We start from the raw sequence: 18109 nt of genomic DNA on the forward strand, positions 1-18109 counted from the left end.
AAGAGTTGCTTTTACTGATATTTTTGCCGTTCTCTCTGTGAACCGCTTTGAGATTGGCGCGTTTTTTTTAACAGCCCAGCGGTGGACAACTTTCAGGAAATAATAAGATCTCGCTTTGAAAAGTGCCAAATTCATGGGAGAATCTTGATGAGGGCTTAATAATAATAATAATAATAATAATACAGCGGTGCCTCCCAAGACGAAAAGAATCCGTTCCGCGAGTCTTTTCGTCTTGCGGTTTTTTCGTCTTGCGAAGCAAGCCCATTAGCGGAGTAGCGCTATTAGCGCTATTGGCAGTTTAAGGGCTAAAAACGGCTTTTTAAGGCTTAAGGGATTAGCGGTTTTGCTGCTAAAATGCTTTTAGCAGCTTAGCGCTTCAGAAAAAGGGGTTTTGGAGCGAAAAAAAACCCTCAAATTTTTTCGTCAATTTTCGTCTTGCGAAGCAAGCCCATAGGGAAATTCGTCTTGCGAAGCGCCTCTGCAAACGGAAAACCCTTTCGTCTTGCGGGTTTTCCGTCTTGTGGGGCACCACTGTAATAATAATAATAATACAGGGTTACAGACACTTCGGGTTGCGTGATTTTGGGTTGTGCACTGCGCCAAACCCGAAAGAACCGGAATGGGTTACTTCCAGGTTTCGGCGTTTGCGCATTTGCAGAAGCACTAAATTGCGCTTTGTGCAGAAGCGTTGAATCGCGACCCGCGTGTGCGCAGACGCAGCGCTGCGGGTTGCGGACGCTGCGGGTTGCGAATGTGCTTCCCTCACGGATCATGTTCGCAACCTGAGCGTCCACTGTAATAATAATTTATCCCCCGCCCATCTGGCTGCGTCTCCCCAGCCAACATTAAAAATGTCCCTAAATAGGGCTGCCTTCAGTTGTCTTCTAAAAGTCAGCGAGTTGTTTATTCCCAGTTTTCCACTGGAAGTGAGCGAGGCTGCCTGCCATCTCCCTCTTGCCCTGAACTGATGGGACTTGAGATGCTCTCTTGCGAACTGAGACTTCGAAGGGCTTTCCACCTGGAGCACAAGCCCAGCTGCCTCTTTGCGTGTTTAATACCCCGCCTTTTCTCCAAGGGGCTCATGGCGGCCTCTGGTGCGCTCCGCTTTCATAGCTACCATCACAACAACCCTGTGAGGTGGGGCAGCTTGAGAGGCCGCCGACAACCACAGGTCGCTCCCTGATCAGCACTTTTGGTTTAGATGGGGGCATGGGGCTCTTAAATCTCGGGGCCATGGGTTTGAGCCCCACGTGAGGCAAGAGTCCTGCATTCCCGGGGGTTGGTCTGGATGACCCTCGGGGTCCCTTCCAACTCTAGAATCCAACCACGTTGACATGCAAGTTTGCTTCGCCTTCTCATTCTTTTGGCCGGGTACCAATGCTTTACCGGTGTGCCAGTACGCGAGTAAATGGAAAGGGAAAATAAAAATAAGTGAGCACCCTTCCCCAGAGCCCAAAGGCACTTTTTTTTGCCTCAGAGAGGAACAGACTACGCCTCCCAGAACCCTTTGGGTCTGGGAAAAGGGAAGAAGCGAAGGACTAGGACATCCCAAGCATACAGTAAGGTTGGTAGTACAATAGCTCTGCAAACAAGCATTTGGGTTTCCTCAAACACTGCACTTCAATTGGAAGAAAGCAGAGCTCAGGCGAGGCTGGGTTGTAAGCGAGTAAATAGAAAGGAGGGGCCATGAACAGCCTTTCCCAGAGCCCAAAGGCATATTTTGTCTTCCCAGGGAGGAAAAAACTACACCTCCCAGAATCCTTTGAGTCTGGAAAAAGGGAAGAAGCGAAGGACACGAGGACATTTTGTGTGGGTGTTTTGCAGGAGGGGACCCGCCACCGAGCTCGCTGGGGTGCAAAGAGGCTTCGCGGTGGAGGCTGAAGGTGGGAGCAGGAAGGAGTCTTTGCCGGCAGAGGCGCCCTTCGGAAGCAGCTCTACACGGGTGAGAGGGCACCGTCTGAACCCTGCAACACGTGAATGCCGGCGAGGGGGGCGGCGCAGGGAGAAATAAGCCATTTTGGCTTTCCCCATTGCACGAATAAGTTTGCACGTTGCATGGGGGTGAAAGAGGAGGAAGGGGAGATTCTCGAGAGCAGAAGAAAACTCACTCATTCCTCTTTGAAATGAAACGGTAAAATGTAAAATTTTGTAAAATGGAATATTACCAGAGGTAACTAGCAATATGAAACATAGTAATGTTGTTGTTGTTTAGTCGTTTAGTCGTGTCAGACTCTTCGTGACCCCATGGACCAGAGCGCACCAGGCACTCCTATCTTCCACTGCCTCCCGCAGTTTAGTCAAACTCATGTTGGTACCTTCGAGAACACTGTCCAACCATCTCGTCCTCTGTCGTCCCCTTCTCCTTGTGCCCTCCATCTTTCCCAGCATCAGGGTCTTTTCCAGTGAGTCTTCTCTTCTCATGAGGTGGCCAAAGTATTGGAGCCTCAGCTTCAGGATCTGTCCTTCCAGTGAGCACTCAGGGCTGATTTCCTTCGATAAAGATGCATCAGTGCTGTATACTAACGTGTCGCGACACACAGTTTGGAAAGCTCCGGTATACAGCATTAAAGTGTCACATTGAATATAAGTGATCTGAAAAAAGGACTTTTACAATCTGAAAACGGATACAATGTATGCACTTTTTTCGTAACCCAAGAAAATATCGAATAATCATAATAATAAAAACAACCAAAAGAATGAAGTTGCAAGCATCTATGGCAGGCATGGCCAGACTTGGCCCTCCAGATGTTTTGGGACTACAACTCCTATCATCCCTAGCTAACCGAACCAGTGGCCAGGGATGATGGGAGTTGTAGTCCCAAAACATCTGGAGAGCCAAGTTTGGCCATTCCTGAGCTATGGGGAAGACCGAGATTCCCACTCTGCGTTTGCCACCAAAGGCGTTATTGAGGTGCTGCAGTTTTTGCTGAGGGCGTTTTGTCGTTCCAGAGACCGCTAACCTTTGAGGAAGGGTCCTCCCTGCTGGACGTTGGCCGAAGAGCCTCAGGCAAGGGAGGCCATGCTGGAGAATGAGGGGGACGTGGCCTCTCTGGGTAAGGAGCCTCCTTCCTCATATCTGAAGCAGTCCTTCCGGGACATTTTCTTCTCACTCTTCTTTTGGGGTGGAGGGGTGGGTGGGGAGCAGGTTTGTTGCGCAAGAGCTGCAAATGTACTTTATTCCAAATGCCTTGCATTTTGATCCCACCTTTGCCCCCTCCAAGAAGCGCAATGTGGGGCGCACAGGTCCCCCCCCCATTTAATCCCCACAACAAGCCCCAAACGGCCTTGTATACCTGAAGGAGTGTCTCCACCCCATCGCTCAGCCTGGACCCTGAGGTCCAGCTCCAAGGGCCTTCTGGCGGTTCCCTTAATGCAGAAACTGAAGTTACAGGGAACCAGGCAGAGGGCCTTCTTGGTAGTGGCCCCCACCCTGTGGAACACCCTCCCAGCAGATGTCAAGGAAATAAATAACTATATAAGCTTTAGAAGGCATTTGAAGGCAGCCCTGTGTCAGGAAGTTTTTAATGTTAGATGTTTTATTAGGTTTTTATATTTGCTGGAAGCTGCCCAGAGTGGCTGGGGCAACCCATTCAGATGGGTGGGATACAAATAATAAAGAATTCTTATTAGTAATCTAGCATAGGTGTGGAGAACTCAGACTGTTGTGTGGCTGTAAGGTAGGATTCTGTGCAAAATGAAAAATGTTGGATGGGCAGGGAGTAATAATAATAATAATAATAATAATAATAATAATAATAATAATAATTAAAAAAAAAAACAGTGGTACCTCGGGTTAAGAACTTAATTCATTCTGGAGGTCCTGAAACTGTTCTTAACCTGAGGTATCACTTTAGCTAATGGGGCCTCCCGCTGCCGCCACACGATTTCTGTTCTCATCCTGAGGTAAAGTTCTTAACCTGAGGTAATATTTCTGGGTTAGCGGAGTCTGTAACTTGAAGCGTCTGTAACCTGAAGCGTATGTAACCCGAGGTACCACTTTAATAATAATAATAAACAGTTCTGTGAGGTAGGCTAGCCCTGAGAGGGAATGACTGGACCAATATTTCCTGATGAGTTTCATGGCTGAGGGAGATTTGAACCCTGGTCTCCCAGGTTCCAGTCTGGCACTTTAACCACTGCGCTGAACTCCAGCTGTGCAAAATGGGTTTGCTGGCATGTGGGGGACTCCAACCAGCGTAACAGCAGCAGTCTGGAAGCGCCAACCAAGTCCCCTCCCTGGGGTCCTGGCACTGCAGTCCCGACCCCCCATCCCACCAACTCACTCCTCCTTCCAGCACAGAGCCAAGGACCAACTTGCCCCACACAAACATGCAGCCCCCTAACCCAAGGTACTGTTTAGTTATGGATTCTCCTTCCCCATAAATGTTTGAGAGAGCTTTGGATGACCGGCCGCTGGGGATAGTTTGGGCCACGAAACCGAATGCTTCCTCCACGTTTCCTTCTTCTCACTTCCTCTTCTTCTTCCTTATTCTTCTTCTTCTTCTTCCTTCTTCTCACTTCTTTCCCGCATAGCACTGCCGCTTCCCAAGACGAGCCTCGTCCCCAGCGCAGAGCAAGCGGAAGAGCCCAGGACGCCACAATATCAGATCTCAGACGGAACAGGGGCTGCCATTTCGGACACCAGCTCAGGTGAGGTGGTCTGGGTGGGATGCAGAGTCCGTTCAGAGTTTCTCCTCCCTTGATGAAAATTGGCAAGAAAAATCTCTGTTACTTCATTTATAGGGATGGGAAGGATCCTGTTGTGTTAAAGTTGCTTCTCCCACAGAGCTGGCCACCGTTTTTCCCACCCCTGTCCTTCCTCCTCAATTTACTATTTTTAAGAACGTGAAAACTTAGAATCTCGACCTTCTCACAATCCCTGCTTTGGTCTGTCCTGCATTTTCCAAGGTTCAGCTTCAGGGGGGGGCTTTGCCTTTTTGCACGATGCAAGAGGGAGAGAAACCTCGCTTTTCCCTTTACACCTCTGCTCTCTCCTCCCTCCACCATCTTTGCTGCTCCTCCTCTAGCTCCGCTGCCTGCTAAGTCCTTCAGGCCCAGAAGTTAGGAGGATCAAGGAGCGGGAGAAGAAAGTGGAGAATTGAGCAAACAGGCAAATGCCAGGATGGCGACTGCCAAGCTTTCTAGCTCTGTGAGGCCATTTGGGTATTGTTTTTTCTTTAAAGCGTCTTCTGTGGGCACCACACATTCCGGCCATTCCTCCCTGGACTGAGAGGAGGAACCTTTGAGGGCATCATTGTTCTAAGGGATTTGGGTGGAAACCTGAACAAGTAGAATTTCTCTTGAGCCTTGAAAAGGACCTAGAGCTGAAAGAAGTGGGGAAGAGTCTCCCTTTCCATCTTCCTCCTCCTCCTCTTCCTCCTCCTCCTTCAATTTGGATTCTGAGGCTATTTTAAGGTTACCAGATTTTTTTTCAATGAACTCAGGGACACTTTTCAACTTCCTACTAAATAGCTGGATTTTGTCAGGGGACCAACTTGTAAATCCGGGGACTGTCCTGGGAAACGGGGACGACTGGTAACCTTAGGCTACTTCTCTGCCATCTTCAAACCCTGATTCCACTTTCTTCACTCTCTCAGCAGGAAACTGGAGGAGGAAACACTTCTGCCCAGAGTGTGGCCGATTCTTTGACTTCGGATTGGCTCTTGCTAGACACCAGAGAATCCACACAGGAGAGAAGATCCAGGAAAGCTCCGAGAGCGGGGAATGTTTTGGTCAGAGTTCAGAGCTTGTGAGCCCTTTGGAAACCCCTATGTCTTTGGAGTTCAGGAAGGTTCTTGCTCATCAGCCCATCGTTCTGATCCACCGGAACGTCCATGCAGGAGGAGATAAGTCATATCGCTGCTTGGAGTGTGGGGAAGGTTTTTCCCGACTCTCAGATTTTGTGAAACATGCAAGAGGCCACACAGGAGAGAAACCCCGCAAATATGGCGAGAGTAGGATCGGGTTCCCCAAGAGATCACAGCTTCATGGACCCCATAAAATCCACACAGGAGAGAAGCCCTATGAATGTACAGAGTGTGGGTTATGCTTTTCTGTTAGGTCAGAACTTGTTACCCATCAGCGAACCCACACTGGACAAAAACCCTATAAATGCCCAGAGTGTGGGAAATCATTTGCTCACAAGTCAGGCCTTGTGGCCCATCAGAGGCTCCACACAGGAGAGAAGCCCTATGAATGTAGAGAGTGTGGGTTATGCTTTTCTGTTAGGTCAAAACTTGTTACCCATCAGCGAACCCACACTGGACAAAAACCCTACAAATGCCCAGAGTGTGGGAAATCATTTGCTCACAAGTCAGTCCTTGTGGCCCATCAGAGGCTCCACACAGGAGAGAAGCCCTATGAATGCTGGGAGTGTGGGAAATGTTTTCCTCAAAACGCACAACTTTGGAGCCATCGGTTGGTTCACACAGGGGAGAAACGGTATAAATGCTTTGAATGCGGAAGAAAGTTTACTTGCCGTTCTGGTCTTGTAATCCATCAGAAAACCCACACAGGAGAAAGGCCCCATAAGTGTCTGGAGTGTGGAAAATGTTTCCCCACAAAAGGAAGTCTCAGGCGACACCAGAGAATCCACACAGGAGAGGAACCCTATGAATGTAGAGAATGTGGGAAATGTTTTCATGAGAAAGCTGAACTTCTGAGGCATCAGACTGTGCACACCGGAGAGAGGCCTCATAAATGTGCAGAGTGTGGGAAATGTTTTCTTGTACCATCACACCTTGCAATCCACCAGAGAATCCATACGGGAGAGAAACCCTACAAATGCATGGAGTGTGGAAAATGTTTTGCCCACAAATCACACCTTCATGTACACCAGAGTATCCACACAGGAGTGAGACCATATGAATGTGGAGAGTGTGGGAAATGTTTTTCCACTTCATCATATCTTATTTCTCATAAGAGAGTCCACACAGGAGAAAAGCCATATAAATGTTTAGACTGTGGAATGTCATTTACTTTACCACATAGCCTTAGGGGGCACCAGAAGATCCACACAGGAGAGAAACCCCACAAATGCTTGGAGTGTGGGAAATGTTTTTCAAGGAGAGACTCCCTTGTGTCCCATCAGAGAACCCACACAGGAGAGAAACCCTATAAATGCTTGGAGTGTGAGAAATCATTTCCTCAGAAGTCACGCCTTGTGATCCACCAGAGGATCCACACAGGAGAGAAACCTTACAGGTGCCTGGAGTGTGGGAAATGTTTTTCTCGGTCACAACATCTTCACAGACACCAGAAAGTCCACACAGGAGAGAGGCCTTACCAATGTGTAGAGTGGGGAAAATGTTGAAGGTGGAAACCTTCAAAGACTCCATGTGGAATAAAGAGCATATAAATGTTGGGAGTGTGGGGAATATTTTGATCGGTGGTCAGCCCTCGTGGCACTCCAGAGTGTCCATCCCAAGAGGAGAACGGACAGACATTAGGAGTGTGGAATCTGCTTTGTAAATAGAATAGAATCATAGAATCATAGAATCATAGAGTTGGAAGAGACCACAAGGGTCATCGAGTCCAACCCCCTGCCAAGCAGGAAACACCATCAGAGCACTCCTGACATATGGTTGTCAAGCCTCTGCTTAAAGACCTCCAAAGAAGGAGACTCCACCACACTCCTTGGCAGCAAATTCCACTGTCGAACAGCTCTTACTGTCAGGAAGTTCTTCCTAATGTTTAGGTGGAATCTTCTTTCTTGTAGTTTGTATCCATTGCTCCGTGTCCGCTTCTCTGGAGCAGCAGAAAACAACCTTTCTCCCTCCTCTATGTGACATCCTTTTATATATTTGAACATGGCTATCATATCACCCCTTAACCTCCTCTTCTCCAGGCTAAACATGCCCAGCTCCCTTAGCCGATCCTCATAAGGCATCGTTTCCAGGCCTTTGACCATTTTGGTTGCCCTCCTCTGTACACGTTCTAGTTTGTCAGTGTCCTTCTTGAACTGTGGTGCCCAGAACTGGACACAGTACTCCAGGTGAGGTCTGACCAGAGCAGAATACAGTGGCACTATAACTTCCCTTGATCTAGATGCTATACTCCTATTGATGCAGCCCAGAATTGCATTGGCTTTTTTAGCTGCCGCGTCACACTGTTGGCTCATGTCAAGTTTGTGGTCAACCAAGACTCCTAGATCCTTTTCACATGTACTGCTCTCAAGCCAGGTGTCACCCATCTTGTATTTGTGCCTCTCATTTTTTTTGCCCAAGTGCAATACTTTACATTTCTCCCTGTTAAAATTCATCTTGTTTGTTTTGGCCCAGTTCTCTAATCTGTCAAGGTCGTTTTGAAGTGTGATCCTGTCTTCTGGGGTGTTAGCCACCCCTCCCAGTTTGGTGTCATCTGCAAATTTGATCAGGATGCCCTTGAGTCCATCATCCAAGTCGTTGATAAAGATGTTGAATAAGACCGGGCCCAAGACAGAACCCTGTGGCACCCCACTAGTCACTCTTCTCCAGGATGAAGAAGAACCATTGATGAGCACCCTTTGGGTCCGGTCAGTCAGCCAGTTACAAATCCACTGAGTGGTAGCAGAGTCAAGACCGCATTTTACCAGCTTCTTTACAAGAATATCATGGGGCACCTTGTCAAATGCCTTGCTGAAATCAAGGTAGACTACATCCACTGCGTTCCCTTCATCTACCAGGCTTGTAATTCTGTCAAAAAATGAGATCAGGTTAGTCTGACATGACTTATTTTTCAGAAATCCATGCTGACTATTGGTGATCACAGCATTCCTTTCTAGGTGCTCACAGATTGTTTGCTTAATGATCTGCTCCAGAATCTTCCCTGGTATTGATGTTAGACTGACTGGGCGGTAATTATTTGGGTCCTCTCTTTTCCCCTTTTTGAAAATAGGGACAACATTTGCCCTCCTCCAGTCTGCCGGGACTTCGCCTGTTCTCCAGGAATTCTCAAAGATGACTGCCAGTGGTTCTGAGATCACATCTGCCAGTTCTTTTAATACTCTTGGATGCAGTTCATCTGGCCCTGGAGACTTGAATACATCTAAACTAGCCAAGTATTCTTGTACTATCTCCTTAGTTATTCTGGGCTGTGTTTCCTCTGCTGAATCATTTCCTCCAAATTCTTCAGGTCGGGCATTGTTTTCTTTATCGGAGAAGACTGAGGCAAAGAAGGCATTGAGGAGTTCTGCCCTTTCTGTGTCCCCTGTTTGCATTTCACCATCTTCTCCTCTGAGTGACCCCACTGTTTCTTTGTTCTTCCTTTTGCTACGAACATACCCATAGAAGCCTTTTTTGTTGCTTTTAACCTCTCTAGCAAGCCTGAGTTCATTCTGTGCTTTAGCTTTTCTGACTTTGTGTCTACACGTGCTGGCTATTTGTTTGAATTCCTCTTTGGTGGTTTCCCCCCTTTTCCATTTTTTGTACACATCCTTTTTTAATCTTAACTCAGTTAAAAGTTCTTTAGATAGCCACCCTGGCTTCTTTAGGCACCTTCCATGTTTCCGTCTCATTGGTATTGCCTGAAGTTGTGCTTTTACTATCTCCCTCTTAACAAACTCCCAGCCATCATGAACTCCCTTTCCTTTTAGTATTACTGTCCATGGGATCTCACCCAGCACTTCCCTAAGTTTTATGAAGTCGGCTTTCTTAAAGTCAAGAAATTGAGTCCTAGTATGCTTGGCTGCTCCTTTCCGTTGTATAGTAAACTTCAGAAGAGCATGATCACTTGCGCCTAATGATCCTTCCACTTCTACCCCATTAACCAGGTCATCGACATTGGTTAGGACCAGATCTAAAATGGCTGTTCCTCTTGTTGCTTCTCCCACTTTCTGGACAATGAAGTTGTCTGCAAGGCCAGTGAGGAATCTGTTTGACCTTATGCTCTTGGCTGAGTTTGACATCCAACAAATATCTGGGTAATTGAAGTCCCCCATTACTACTATCTCCCTTCCTTTTGCATGCTTGGCCATCTGTTCCAGGAAGGCATCATCTATGTCCTCCGTTTGGCTTGGGGATCTATAGTAAACTCCCACAATGAGGTCACTATTATTCTTCTCTCCCTTAATTTTGACCCAAATGCTCTCACTTTGGCTTTGAGGTTCTAAATCTTGGATCTCTTCACAGGTATACACATCCCTGACATATAACGCCACTCCTCCTCCTTTCTTGTCTGGTCTGTTTCTCTGAAATAGATTGTATCCCTCCATTTTTACATTCCAATTGTGGGACTTATCCCACCAGGTTTCAGTGATGCCTATTATGTCATATTTAGTTTGCAGTACCAAGAGCTCAAGCTCATCTTGTTTATTTCCCATGCTTTGTGCATTAGTGTACAGACATTGAAGTCCATTAGTCATTCCCCCGTGTCTCTTATTTAAGGATTTTTTCCTCCCACCACTAGGTCTGCTTGCTGTTTGCTCCATTTGGTCTATGACATTTGGATGATCATCTTCATCAATTAATAGACTCCTACCTTCAGGAGCACTGTCTCCCTCCCCCACATTAGTCAGTTTAAAGCCCTCCTGATGAGGTTTCTGAGTTTTTTGGCAAAAACATTCCTCCCAACCGTTGTGAGGTGCAGCCCATCGCTTGCCAGAAGTCCATCCTCAAGAAACTGCAGTCCGTGATCTAAGAATCCAAACCGTTCCTGTTTACACCATTTGCGAAGCCAGCTGTTTACTTCCACTATTTTCCTCTCTCTCCCTGGGCCACGTCGTTCAACTGGGAGGACAGATGAGATGACGATTTGTGCATTTAATTGCTTCAATTTCCTGCCCAGAGCCTCGTAGTCTCTTTTGATCTTCTGGAGGCTATTGCTTGCAGTGTCATTGGTTCCCACATGAACCAAGAGGAAGGGGTATTTGTCAGTAGGTTTTATGATTCCTTGCAGTCGTTCAGTTACATCTTGAATCTTTTATCAACATGGGTGACTCCACAAAGGAAATAAATGAATCTTTTATCAACATGGGTGACTCCACAAAGGAAATTCAATGCAAGTGTCAGGAGTGTGGTGGTAACTTTGCTTTTGCAGTTATCTCCATAATCCTTCTGATCATGTATCTTAAGTGTCGCTCATTAGTGAGTGTGGAACATAGATGTTAGCCTGCTAGAATAATATGTAGAATATACTGGACCCCATTACCTTTGTTTTAAAAAGGGCTATCTCAGGTAATCTAATTGTTGGAGATGCACTAGGGATAATGCTTCTCTAAAAACATGAGTTTTTTCATTGTCGTATAACTGAAACTATCAACAGAACTGTATGGAAGAACCTTACATTTACTGAGCAAAATATCCTTTTGAATTATATACCCAGCACATGGAACCTTACAAAAGGACTACAGGAGTGGACTCTCCGTGCCCTGACCGCAGCAAAAGGACTGATACTGATGAATTGGAAAAATAAAAAGGCGGCTCCCTTCTACGAACGGATTGGAGACTTCTAAAACTCGCAACATATAAACAACTTGCATATAAATGCAGACTTGCCATGGACAAGTTCAGTGACATTTTGGATCCGTTTTTACAAATATTGTAATTGGTTAAGGTCTGGTGAAGTACAATAACAACCTTGTAAAATATACAGTTTGGGGTTTCCATCTCCCCCGCTTTATTTCCCCCTCTTACACAGTTTCTGTTTCTTTTTCTCTCTCTCTTATTTACTTCTCACCATGTTTAGTGCACGTATAATTTTGTACTTTTTCAACAATCAGTAAAGATTATTTTTTAAAAAAAGTTAACTGCTTATTTGCCTTCTCTTTGCTTAAATTAATAAAAACTTCTTCCTGTTCCTTCTTCGCCACCAAAGAGTACATTGAGATGGAGAATTCAAAAATGTTTTAAGCCATGAGCAAAATATTCCCTTCATTCCTCCCCTCTGAAACATAACATTTTTTTATCATGGAAGACAAAAAGCCTCCCAAAAATCCTTGGAATGTGAAAAATCCTACTTCCTCCCCCCTTAAAAAATTTTGATTTATTGAAAATCAAAGTAGTGCATACAAAAAACTCCAAGTCAGAAAAACACTCTCAGTGAATTCAGCCTTTTACAATCTCACTTTATGCAAGATAAGTAAGAAAAACAAAACAATAAATTAAAGGAAGGGAAGAAAAAAACTAAAGAGTAAGACTACTAACATACTAAGTACGTTGAAGTTTGAATTTCAAAGCATCATAAATGTACATTTTCCATTTTGCTGATGGTATTCCTTTTACTGATATTTTTACCATTCTGCTTTGAGGTTTGTTTCTTGAACGGTCCAGTGGAGGACAACTTTCAGGAAACAAATAAAATAATAAGATCTCCTTGGTTTTGAAAAGGGCCAAATTCTCCTCCTGACAACCTTGCTGGGCCTTAAGGCAGTTTCACACTTGAAGTGAGCGAGGCTGCCCAGCATCTCCCTCTTTCGCCTCTTGCGAACTGAGAGAGGATTGCAGAGGCCCAAATGCTCTTCTTTCTCTCCCCGCTCCCAGAACTGTCTTGGGTGAGCCTTAGCCGGAAGGCAGGACCCCCCTGCACCAGCCCAGCTCCATTTCTCCTCTCCCGCCTTTTCTCCAAGGGGCTCATGGCGGCCTCTGGTGCTCTCCGCTTCCACAACAACCCTGTGAGGTGGGGCAGCTGGAGAGGCTGCCAGCAGTCACAGGTCGCTCCCTGATCAGTACTTTTGGTTTAGATGGGGACTCTTAATTTTAGGGTCACGGGTTCGAGTCCCACGTGAGGTAAAAAAGCGCTGCGTTGGCGGGGGTTGGACTGGATGACCCTCGGGGTCCCTTCCAAGTCTAGAATCCAACGATGTTGACGTGCAAGTTGGTTTCATCTTCTCATTCTTTTTGCCTGGCACCGCTGCGACATGTTAGGCGGTACAGAGAGGTGTGCCAGTAAGTGAGTAAATAGAAAGGGAAAATAGAAATAAATGAGCACCCTTCCCCAGAGCCGAAAGGCACTTTTTTCCCTCACGGGGAACAAACTACAAATCCCAGAATCCTTTGCGTCTGGGAAAAGGGAAGAAGCGAAGGGGCGGGACGTCTCAAGAGGTGCCTGTTTCCTCTGGCCAGCCCCCATTTGTGTGGGGCTTTCGCAGGAGGTGTCCGGCCATCGCGACCTCTGGGGTGCAAAGAGGTTTTGCAGGGGAGGCTGAAGGTGGGAGCAGGAAGGAGTCTATGCTGGCAGAGGCGCCCTTCGGAAGCAGCTCTCCACGGGTGAGAGAGCACCGTCTGAACCCTGCAACACGTGAATGCCGGTGAGGGGGCGGGGCAAATGCCGGTGAGGGGGCGGGGCAGAAAAGGGAGGCGGGAAAGATGAGCCATTTTGGCTTTCCCCATTGCACGGATAAGTTTGCACGTTGCATCGGGGTGAAAGAGGAGGAAGGGGAGATTCTCAAGAGCAAAAGAAAACTCATTTATTCATTCCTCTTTGAAATCTTGGTGGTAGATTGTGCATATTTTTATACTGCATGCAGCAGAGCTTTCCAAACTTTTCATGTTGGTGACATACTTTTTAGACATGCATCATTTTGCAACGCAGTAATTCAGTTTTGCATCATTTTGCAACGCAGTAATTCAGTTTCCCTAGCAAACCAGAGGTTAAACTAACCCTTTTCCAGCCCCGGGAGTAACATGAGGAGTGTTTAAACGACACACCTACACACTGCAGCCGACACACTAATGTGTCGCGACACACAGTTTGGAAAGCTCTGGTACATTGAATATAAAAGAACTGAAGAAAGGACTTTTATGATTTGAAAACGGAGACGATTTATGCACTTTTTTGGTAGAAAGAAAGAAGTTGGAAGGATCTATGGGGAAGACTGAGCTTCCCACTCAGCTCTTGCCACCAAAGGTGTTCCTGAGGTGCTGCAGTTTTTGCTGAGGGCATTTTGTCATTACAGAGACCGCCAACCTTTGATTACGGGGCTGTTTATTTCTGCAGGGTCAAAAGGGCCCTCCCTGCTGGACGTTGGCCGAAGAGCAAGGGAGGCCATGCTGGAGAATGAGGGGGACGTGGCCTCTCTGGGTAAGGAGCCTCCTTCCTCAAATCTGAAGCAGTCCTTCCGGGACATTTTCTTGTCACTCTTCTTTTGGGTGGAGGGGTGGGTGGGGAGCAGGTTTGTTGCGCAAGAGCTGCAAATGTACTTTATTCCAAATGCCTTGCATTTTGATCCCACCTTTGCCCCCTCCAAGGAGCTCAAGGTGGGGCGCATGGGTCTCCCCCTCATTTAATCCCCACAACAAACCCTAGACAGCTTGGCCCAGGATACCTGAAGAAGCGTCTCCAGCCCCATCGTTCAGCCCGTACACTGGGGCCCACCTCCTCCGAGGGTCTTCTGCCGGTTCCCTCACAGCAAGAAGCGAAGTTACAGGGAACCAGCCAAAGGCAGCCTTCTTGGTAATGGCTCCCTCTCTTTGGAACGCCCTCCCACCAGATGTCAAGGAAAGAAACAACTATATCACCTTTAGAAGACGTTTGAATGCAGCCCTGTATCAGGAAGGTTTTATGTTTGAGGGACTCCCAGCAGCATCACAGCCACAGTCGGGAAGCCCCAACCATGTTCCTTCCCTGGGGTCCCTGGCAGTGCAGTCCCCACCCCCCACCCTGCAGACATCTTCAGCCGTCCACCTGGCACAGAGCGAAGGACCACCTTGCCCCCCACCAACACCCAGCCCCCTGGCTGCCATTTTGGACACCAGCTCAGGTGAGGCAGTTTGGGCGGGATGCAGAGTCCGTTGAGAGTTTCCCCTCCCTTGCTGACAACTGGCAAGAAAAATGTTCTCTGTTACTTCATTTTAAAAAAGCTCTTCCACTGGTAATACATTATGCGGTGGGTGTTGGGGGGAGAAGTGGTACAACCTCCATCTCTCACGTATCATCTGATCCAACCATCTCAGGTTGGATTCTGAAGCTACTTCTCTGCCATCTTCAAACCCTGATTCCACTTTCTTCACTCTCTCAGCAGGAAGCTCAAGGAGGAAACACTTCGGTCCAAAGAGTGGCCAATGCTTTGCCTTTGGATTGGCTCTTGCCGGACACCAGAGAATCCACACAGGGGAGAAGACCCAGGAAAGCTCCGAGAGCGGGGAATGTTTTGGTCAGAGTTCAGAGCTTGTGAGCCCTTTGGAAACCCCTATGTCCTTGGAGTTCAGGAAGATTCTTGCTCATCAGCCCATCGTTCTGATCCACCGGAACGTCCATGCAGGAGGAGATAAGTCATATCGCTGCTTGGAGTGTGGGGAAGGTTTTTCCCAACTCTCAGATTTTGTGAAACATGAAAGAGGCCACACAGGAGAGAAACCCCGCAAATATGGCGAGAGTAGGATCGGGTTCCCCAAGAAATCACAGCTTCATGGACCCCATAAAATCCACACAGGAGAGAAGCCCTATGAATGTAGAGAGTGTGGGTTATGCTTTTCTGTTAGGTCAAAACTTGTTAGCCATCAGCGAACCCACACTGGACAAAAACCCTACAAATGCCCAGAGTGTGGGAAATCATTTGCTCACAAGTCAGTCCTTGTGGCCCATCAGAGGCTCCACACAGGAGAGAAGCCCTATGAATGCTGGGAGTGTGGGAAATGTTTTCCTCAAAACTCACAACTTTGGAGCCATCGGTTGGTTCACACAGGGGAGAAACGGTATAAATGCTTTGAATGCGGAAGAAAGTTTACTTGCCGTTCTGGTCTTGTAATCCATCAGAAAACCCACACAGGAGAAAGGCCCCATAAGTGTCTGGAGTGTGGAAAATGTTTCCCCACAAAAGGAAGTCTCAGGCGACACCAGAGAATCCACACAGGAGAGAAACCCTATGAATGTAGAGAGTGTGGGAAATGTTTTCATGAGAAAGATGAACTTCTGAGACATCAGACTGTGCACACCGGGGAGAGGCCTCATAAATGTGCGGAGTGTGGGAAAAGTTTTCTTCTACCATCACACCTTGCAATCCACCAGAGAATCCATACGGGAGAGAAACCCTACAAATGCATGGAGTGTGGAAAATGCTTTTCCCAGAAACAACACCTCAAGGGGCACGAAAAAATCCACACTGGGCAGAAACCCTACAAATGCGTGGAGTGTGAAAAATGTTTTGCCCACAAATCACACCTTCATGTACACCAGAGTATCCATACAGGAGTGAGACCATATGAATGTGGAGAGTGTGGGAAATGTTTTTCCACTTCATCATATCTTATTTCTCATAAGAGAGTCCACACAGGAGAAAAGCCATATAAATGTTTAGACTGTGGAATGTCATTTACTTTACCACATAGCCTTAGGGGGCACCAGAAGATCCACACAGGAGAGAAACCCCACAAATGCTTGGAGTGTGGGAAATGTTTTTCAAGGAGAGACTCCCTTGTGTCCCATCAGAGAACCCACACAGGAGAGAAACCCTATAAATGCTTGGAGTGTGAGAAATCATTTCCTCAGAAGTCACGCCTTGTGATCCATCAGAGAACCCACACAGGAGAGAAACCCTATAAATGCTTGGAGTGTGAGAAATCATTTCCTCAGAAGTCACGCCTTGTGATCCATCAGAGAACCCACACAGGAGAGAAACCTTACAGGTGCCTGGAGTGTGGGAAATGTTTTTCTCGGTCACAACATCTTCACAAACACCAGAAAGTCCACACAGGAGAGAGGCCTTACCAATGGGTAGAGTGGGGAAAATGTTGAAGGTGGAAACCTTCAAAAACTCCATGTGGAATAAAGAGCATATAAATGTTGGGAGTGTGGGGAATATTTTGATGGTGGTCAGCCCTCGTGGCACTCCGGAGTGTCCATCCCAAAAGGAGAACGGACAGACATTAGGAGTGTGGAATCTGCTTTGTAAAGAAATGAATCTTTTATCTACATGGGTGACTCCACAAAGGAAATTCAATGCAAGTGTCAGGAGTGTGGGAAAAGATTTGCTCCTCATTTGGACCTTCAAAGGCACCAGAGAATCCACAATAAAAGGAAACCCATTAATGTTTCGAGTGCGGGGAATGTTTTGCCTGGAAGGGGCAGGCTGGGGCTGCATCAGGGAGTCCACACAGGAGAGAAACCACAAATGTACTGTGAGTATGTGTATTGCCAGATAATTTCAGACAGCGGTGTCTCCTGATCTCAATGTAATGGTAACTTTGCTTTTGTAGTTATCTCCATAATATCCTTCTGATCTTGTATCTTAAGTGTCGCTCCTTAGTGAGTGTGGAACATAGATGTTAGCCTGCTAGAATAATATGTAGAATATACTGGACCCCATTACCTTTGTTTTAAAAAGGGCTATCTCAGGTATCTAACTGTTGGAGGTTCACTAGGGATAATGCTTCTCTAAAACATAATTTTTTTCATTGTCCTATAACTGAAACTATCAACAGAACTGTATGGAAGAACCTTACATTTACTGAGCAAAATATCCTTTTGAATTATATACCCAGCACATGGAACCTTACAAAAGGACTACAGGAGTGGACTCTCCGAGCCCTGACCGCAGCAAAAGGACTGATACTGATGAATTGGAAAAATAAAAATGCGGCTCCCTTCTACGAACGGATTGGAGACTTCTACAAACTCGCAGCATATAAACGACTTGCATATAAATGCAGACTTGCCATGGACAAGTTCAATGACATTTTGGTTCCGTTTTTTTACAAATATTGTAATAGGTTAAGGTCTGGTGAAGTACAATAACAACCTTGTAAAATATACAGTTTGGGGTTTCCATCTCCCCCCCCCCTTTATTTCCCCCTCTTACACAGTTTCTGTTTCTTTTTCTCTCTCTCTTATTTACTTCTCACCATGTTTAGTGCACGTATAATTTTGTACTTTTTCAACAATCAGTAAAGATTATTTTTTTAAAAAAGTTAAGACTGCCTATTTGCCTTCTCTTTGCTTAAATTAATAAAAACTTATTCCTGTTCCTTCTTCATCACCAAAGAGTACATTGAGATGGAGAATTCAAAAATGTTTTAAGCCATGAGCAAAATATTCCCTTCACTCCTCCCCTCTGAAAAATAACATTTTTTTATCATGGAAGAGAAAAAGCCTCCCAAAAATCCTTGGAATGTGAAAAATCCTACTTCCTCCCCCCTTAAAAAAAATTCATTTATTGAAAATCAAAGTAGTGCATACAAAAAACTCCAAGTCAGAAAAA

The 18109-nt window shown here is 46.3% G+C and overlaps 2 protein-coding genes across 5 annotated transcripts in view; both read left to right on the top strand.

Annotated features, from left to right (window-relative positions):
- The first annotated feature begins 1456 nt into the window (after positions 1-1456).
- On the top strand, positions 1457-10993 carry LOC310670340 (uncharacterized protein). 4 transcript variants are annotated; one of them, XM_083425543.1, is made up of 5 exons: positions 1457-1942; positions 2950-3053; positions 4534-4650; positions 5601-7466; positions 10923-10993. In XM_083425543.1, the coding sequence occupies exons 2-4, from the start codon at positions 3020-3022 to the stop codon at positions 7310-7312; spliced, it is 1863 nt and encodes a 620-aa protein (XP_083281669.1). In that variant the 5' UTR covers positions 1457-1942; positions 2950-3019; the 3' UTR covers positions 7313-7466; positions 10923-10993. The 4 variants fall into 4 exon arrangements, with proteins under 4 accessions (XP_083281669.1, XP_083281667.1, XP_083281666.1 ...); XM_083425541.1 differs by having other exon boundaries at positions 1458-1983; positions 5598-7466; XM_083425540.1 differs by having other exon boundaries at positions 1459-1942; positions 5598-7466.
- A 2053-nt stretch (positions 10994-13046) lies between these two features.
- LOC310670286 (uncharacterized protein) overlaps positions 13047-18109 on the top strand; it is a 30540-nt gene continuing 25477 nt past the window's right edge. Inside the window, exons 1-2 of the mRNA XM_083425379.1 lie at positions 13047-13222; positions 13871-13995. Of these exons, the coding sequence (XP_083281505.1) occupies positions 13143-13222; positions 13871-13995 (205 nt within the window). The 5' untranslated portion in view covers positions 13047-13142. The remainder of the gene's footprint in view (positions 13223-13870; positions 13996-18109) is intronic.

Source organism: Podarcis tiliguerta, assembly GCF_965153285.1.
Source record: "Podarcis tiliguerta genome assembly, chromosome: 2".
Taxonomy (NCBI): Eukaryota; Metazoa; Chordata; class Lepidosauria; order Squamata; family Lacertidae; genus Podarcis; species Podarcis tiliguerta.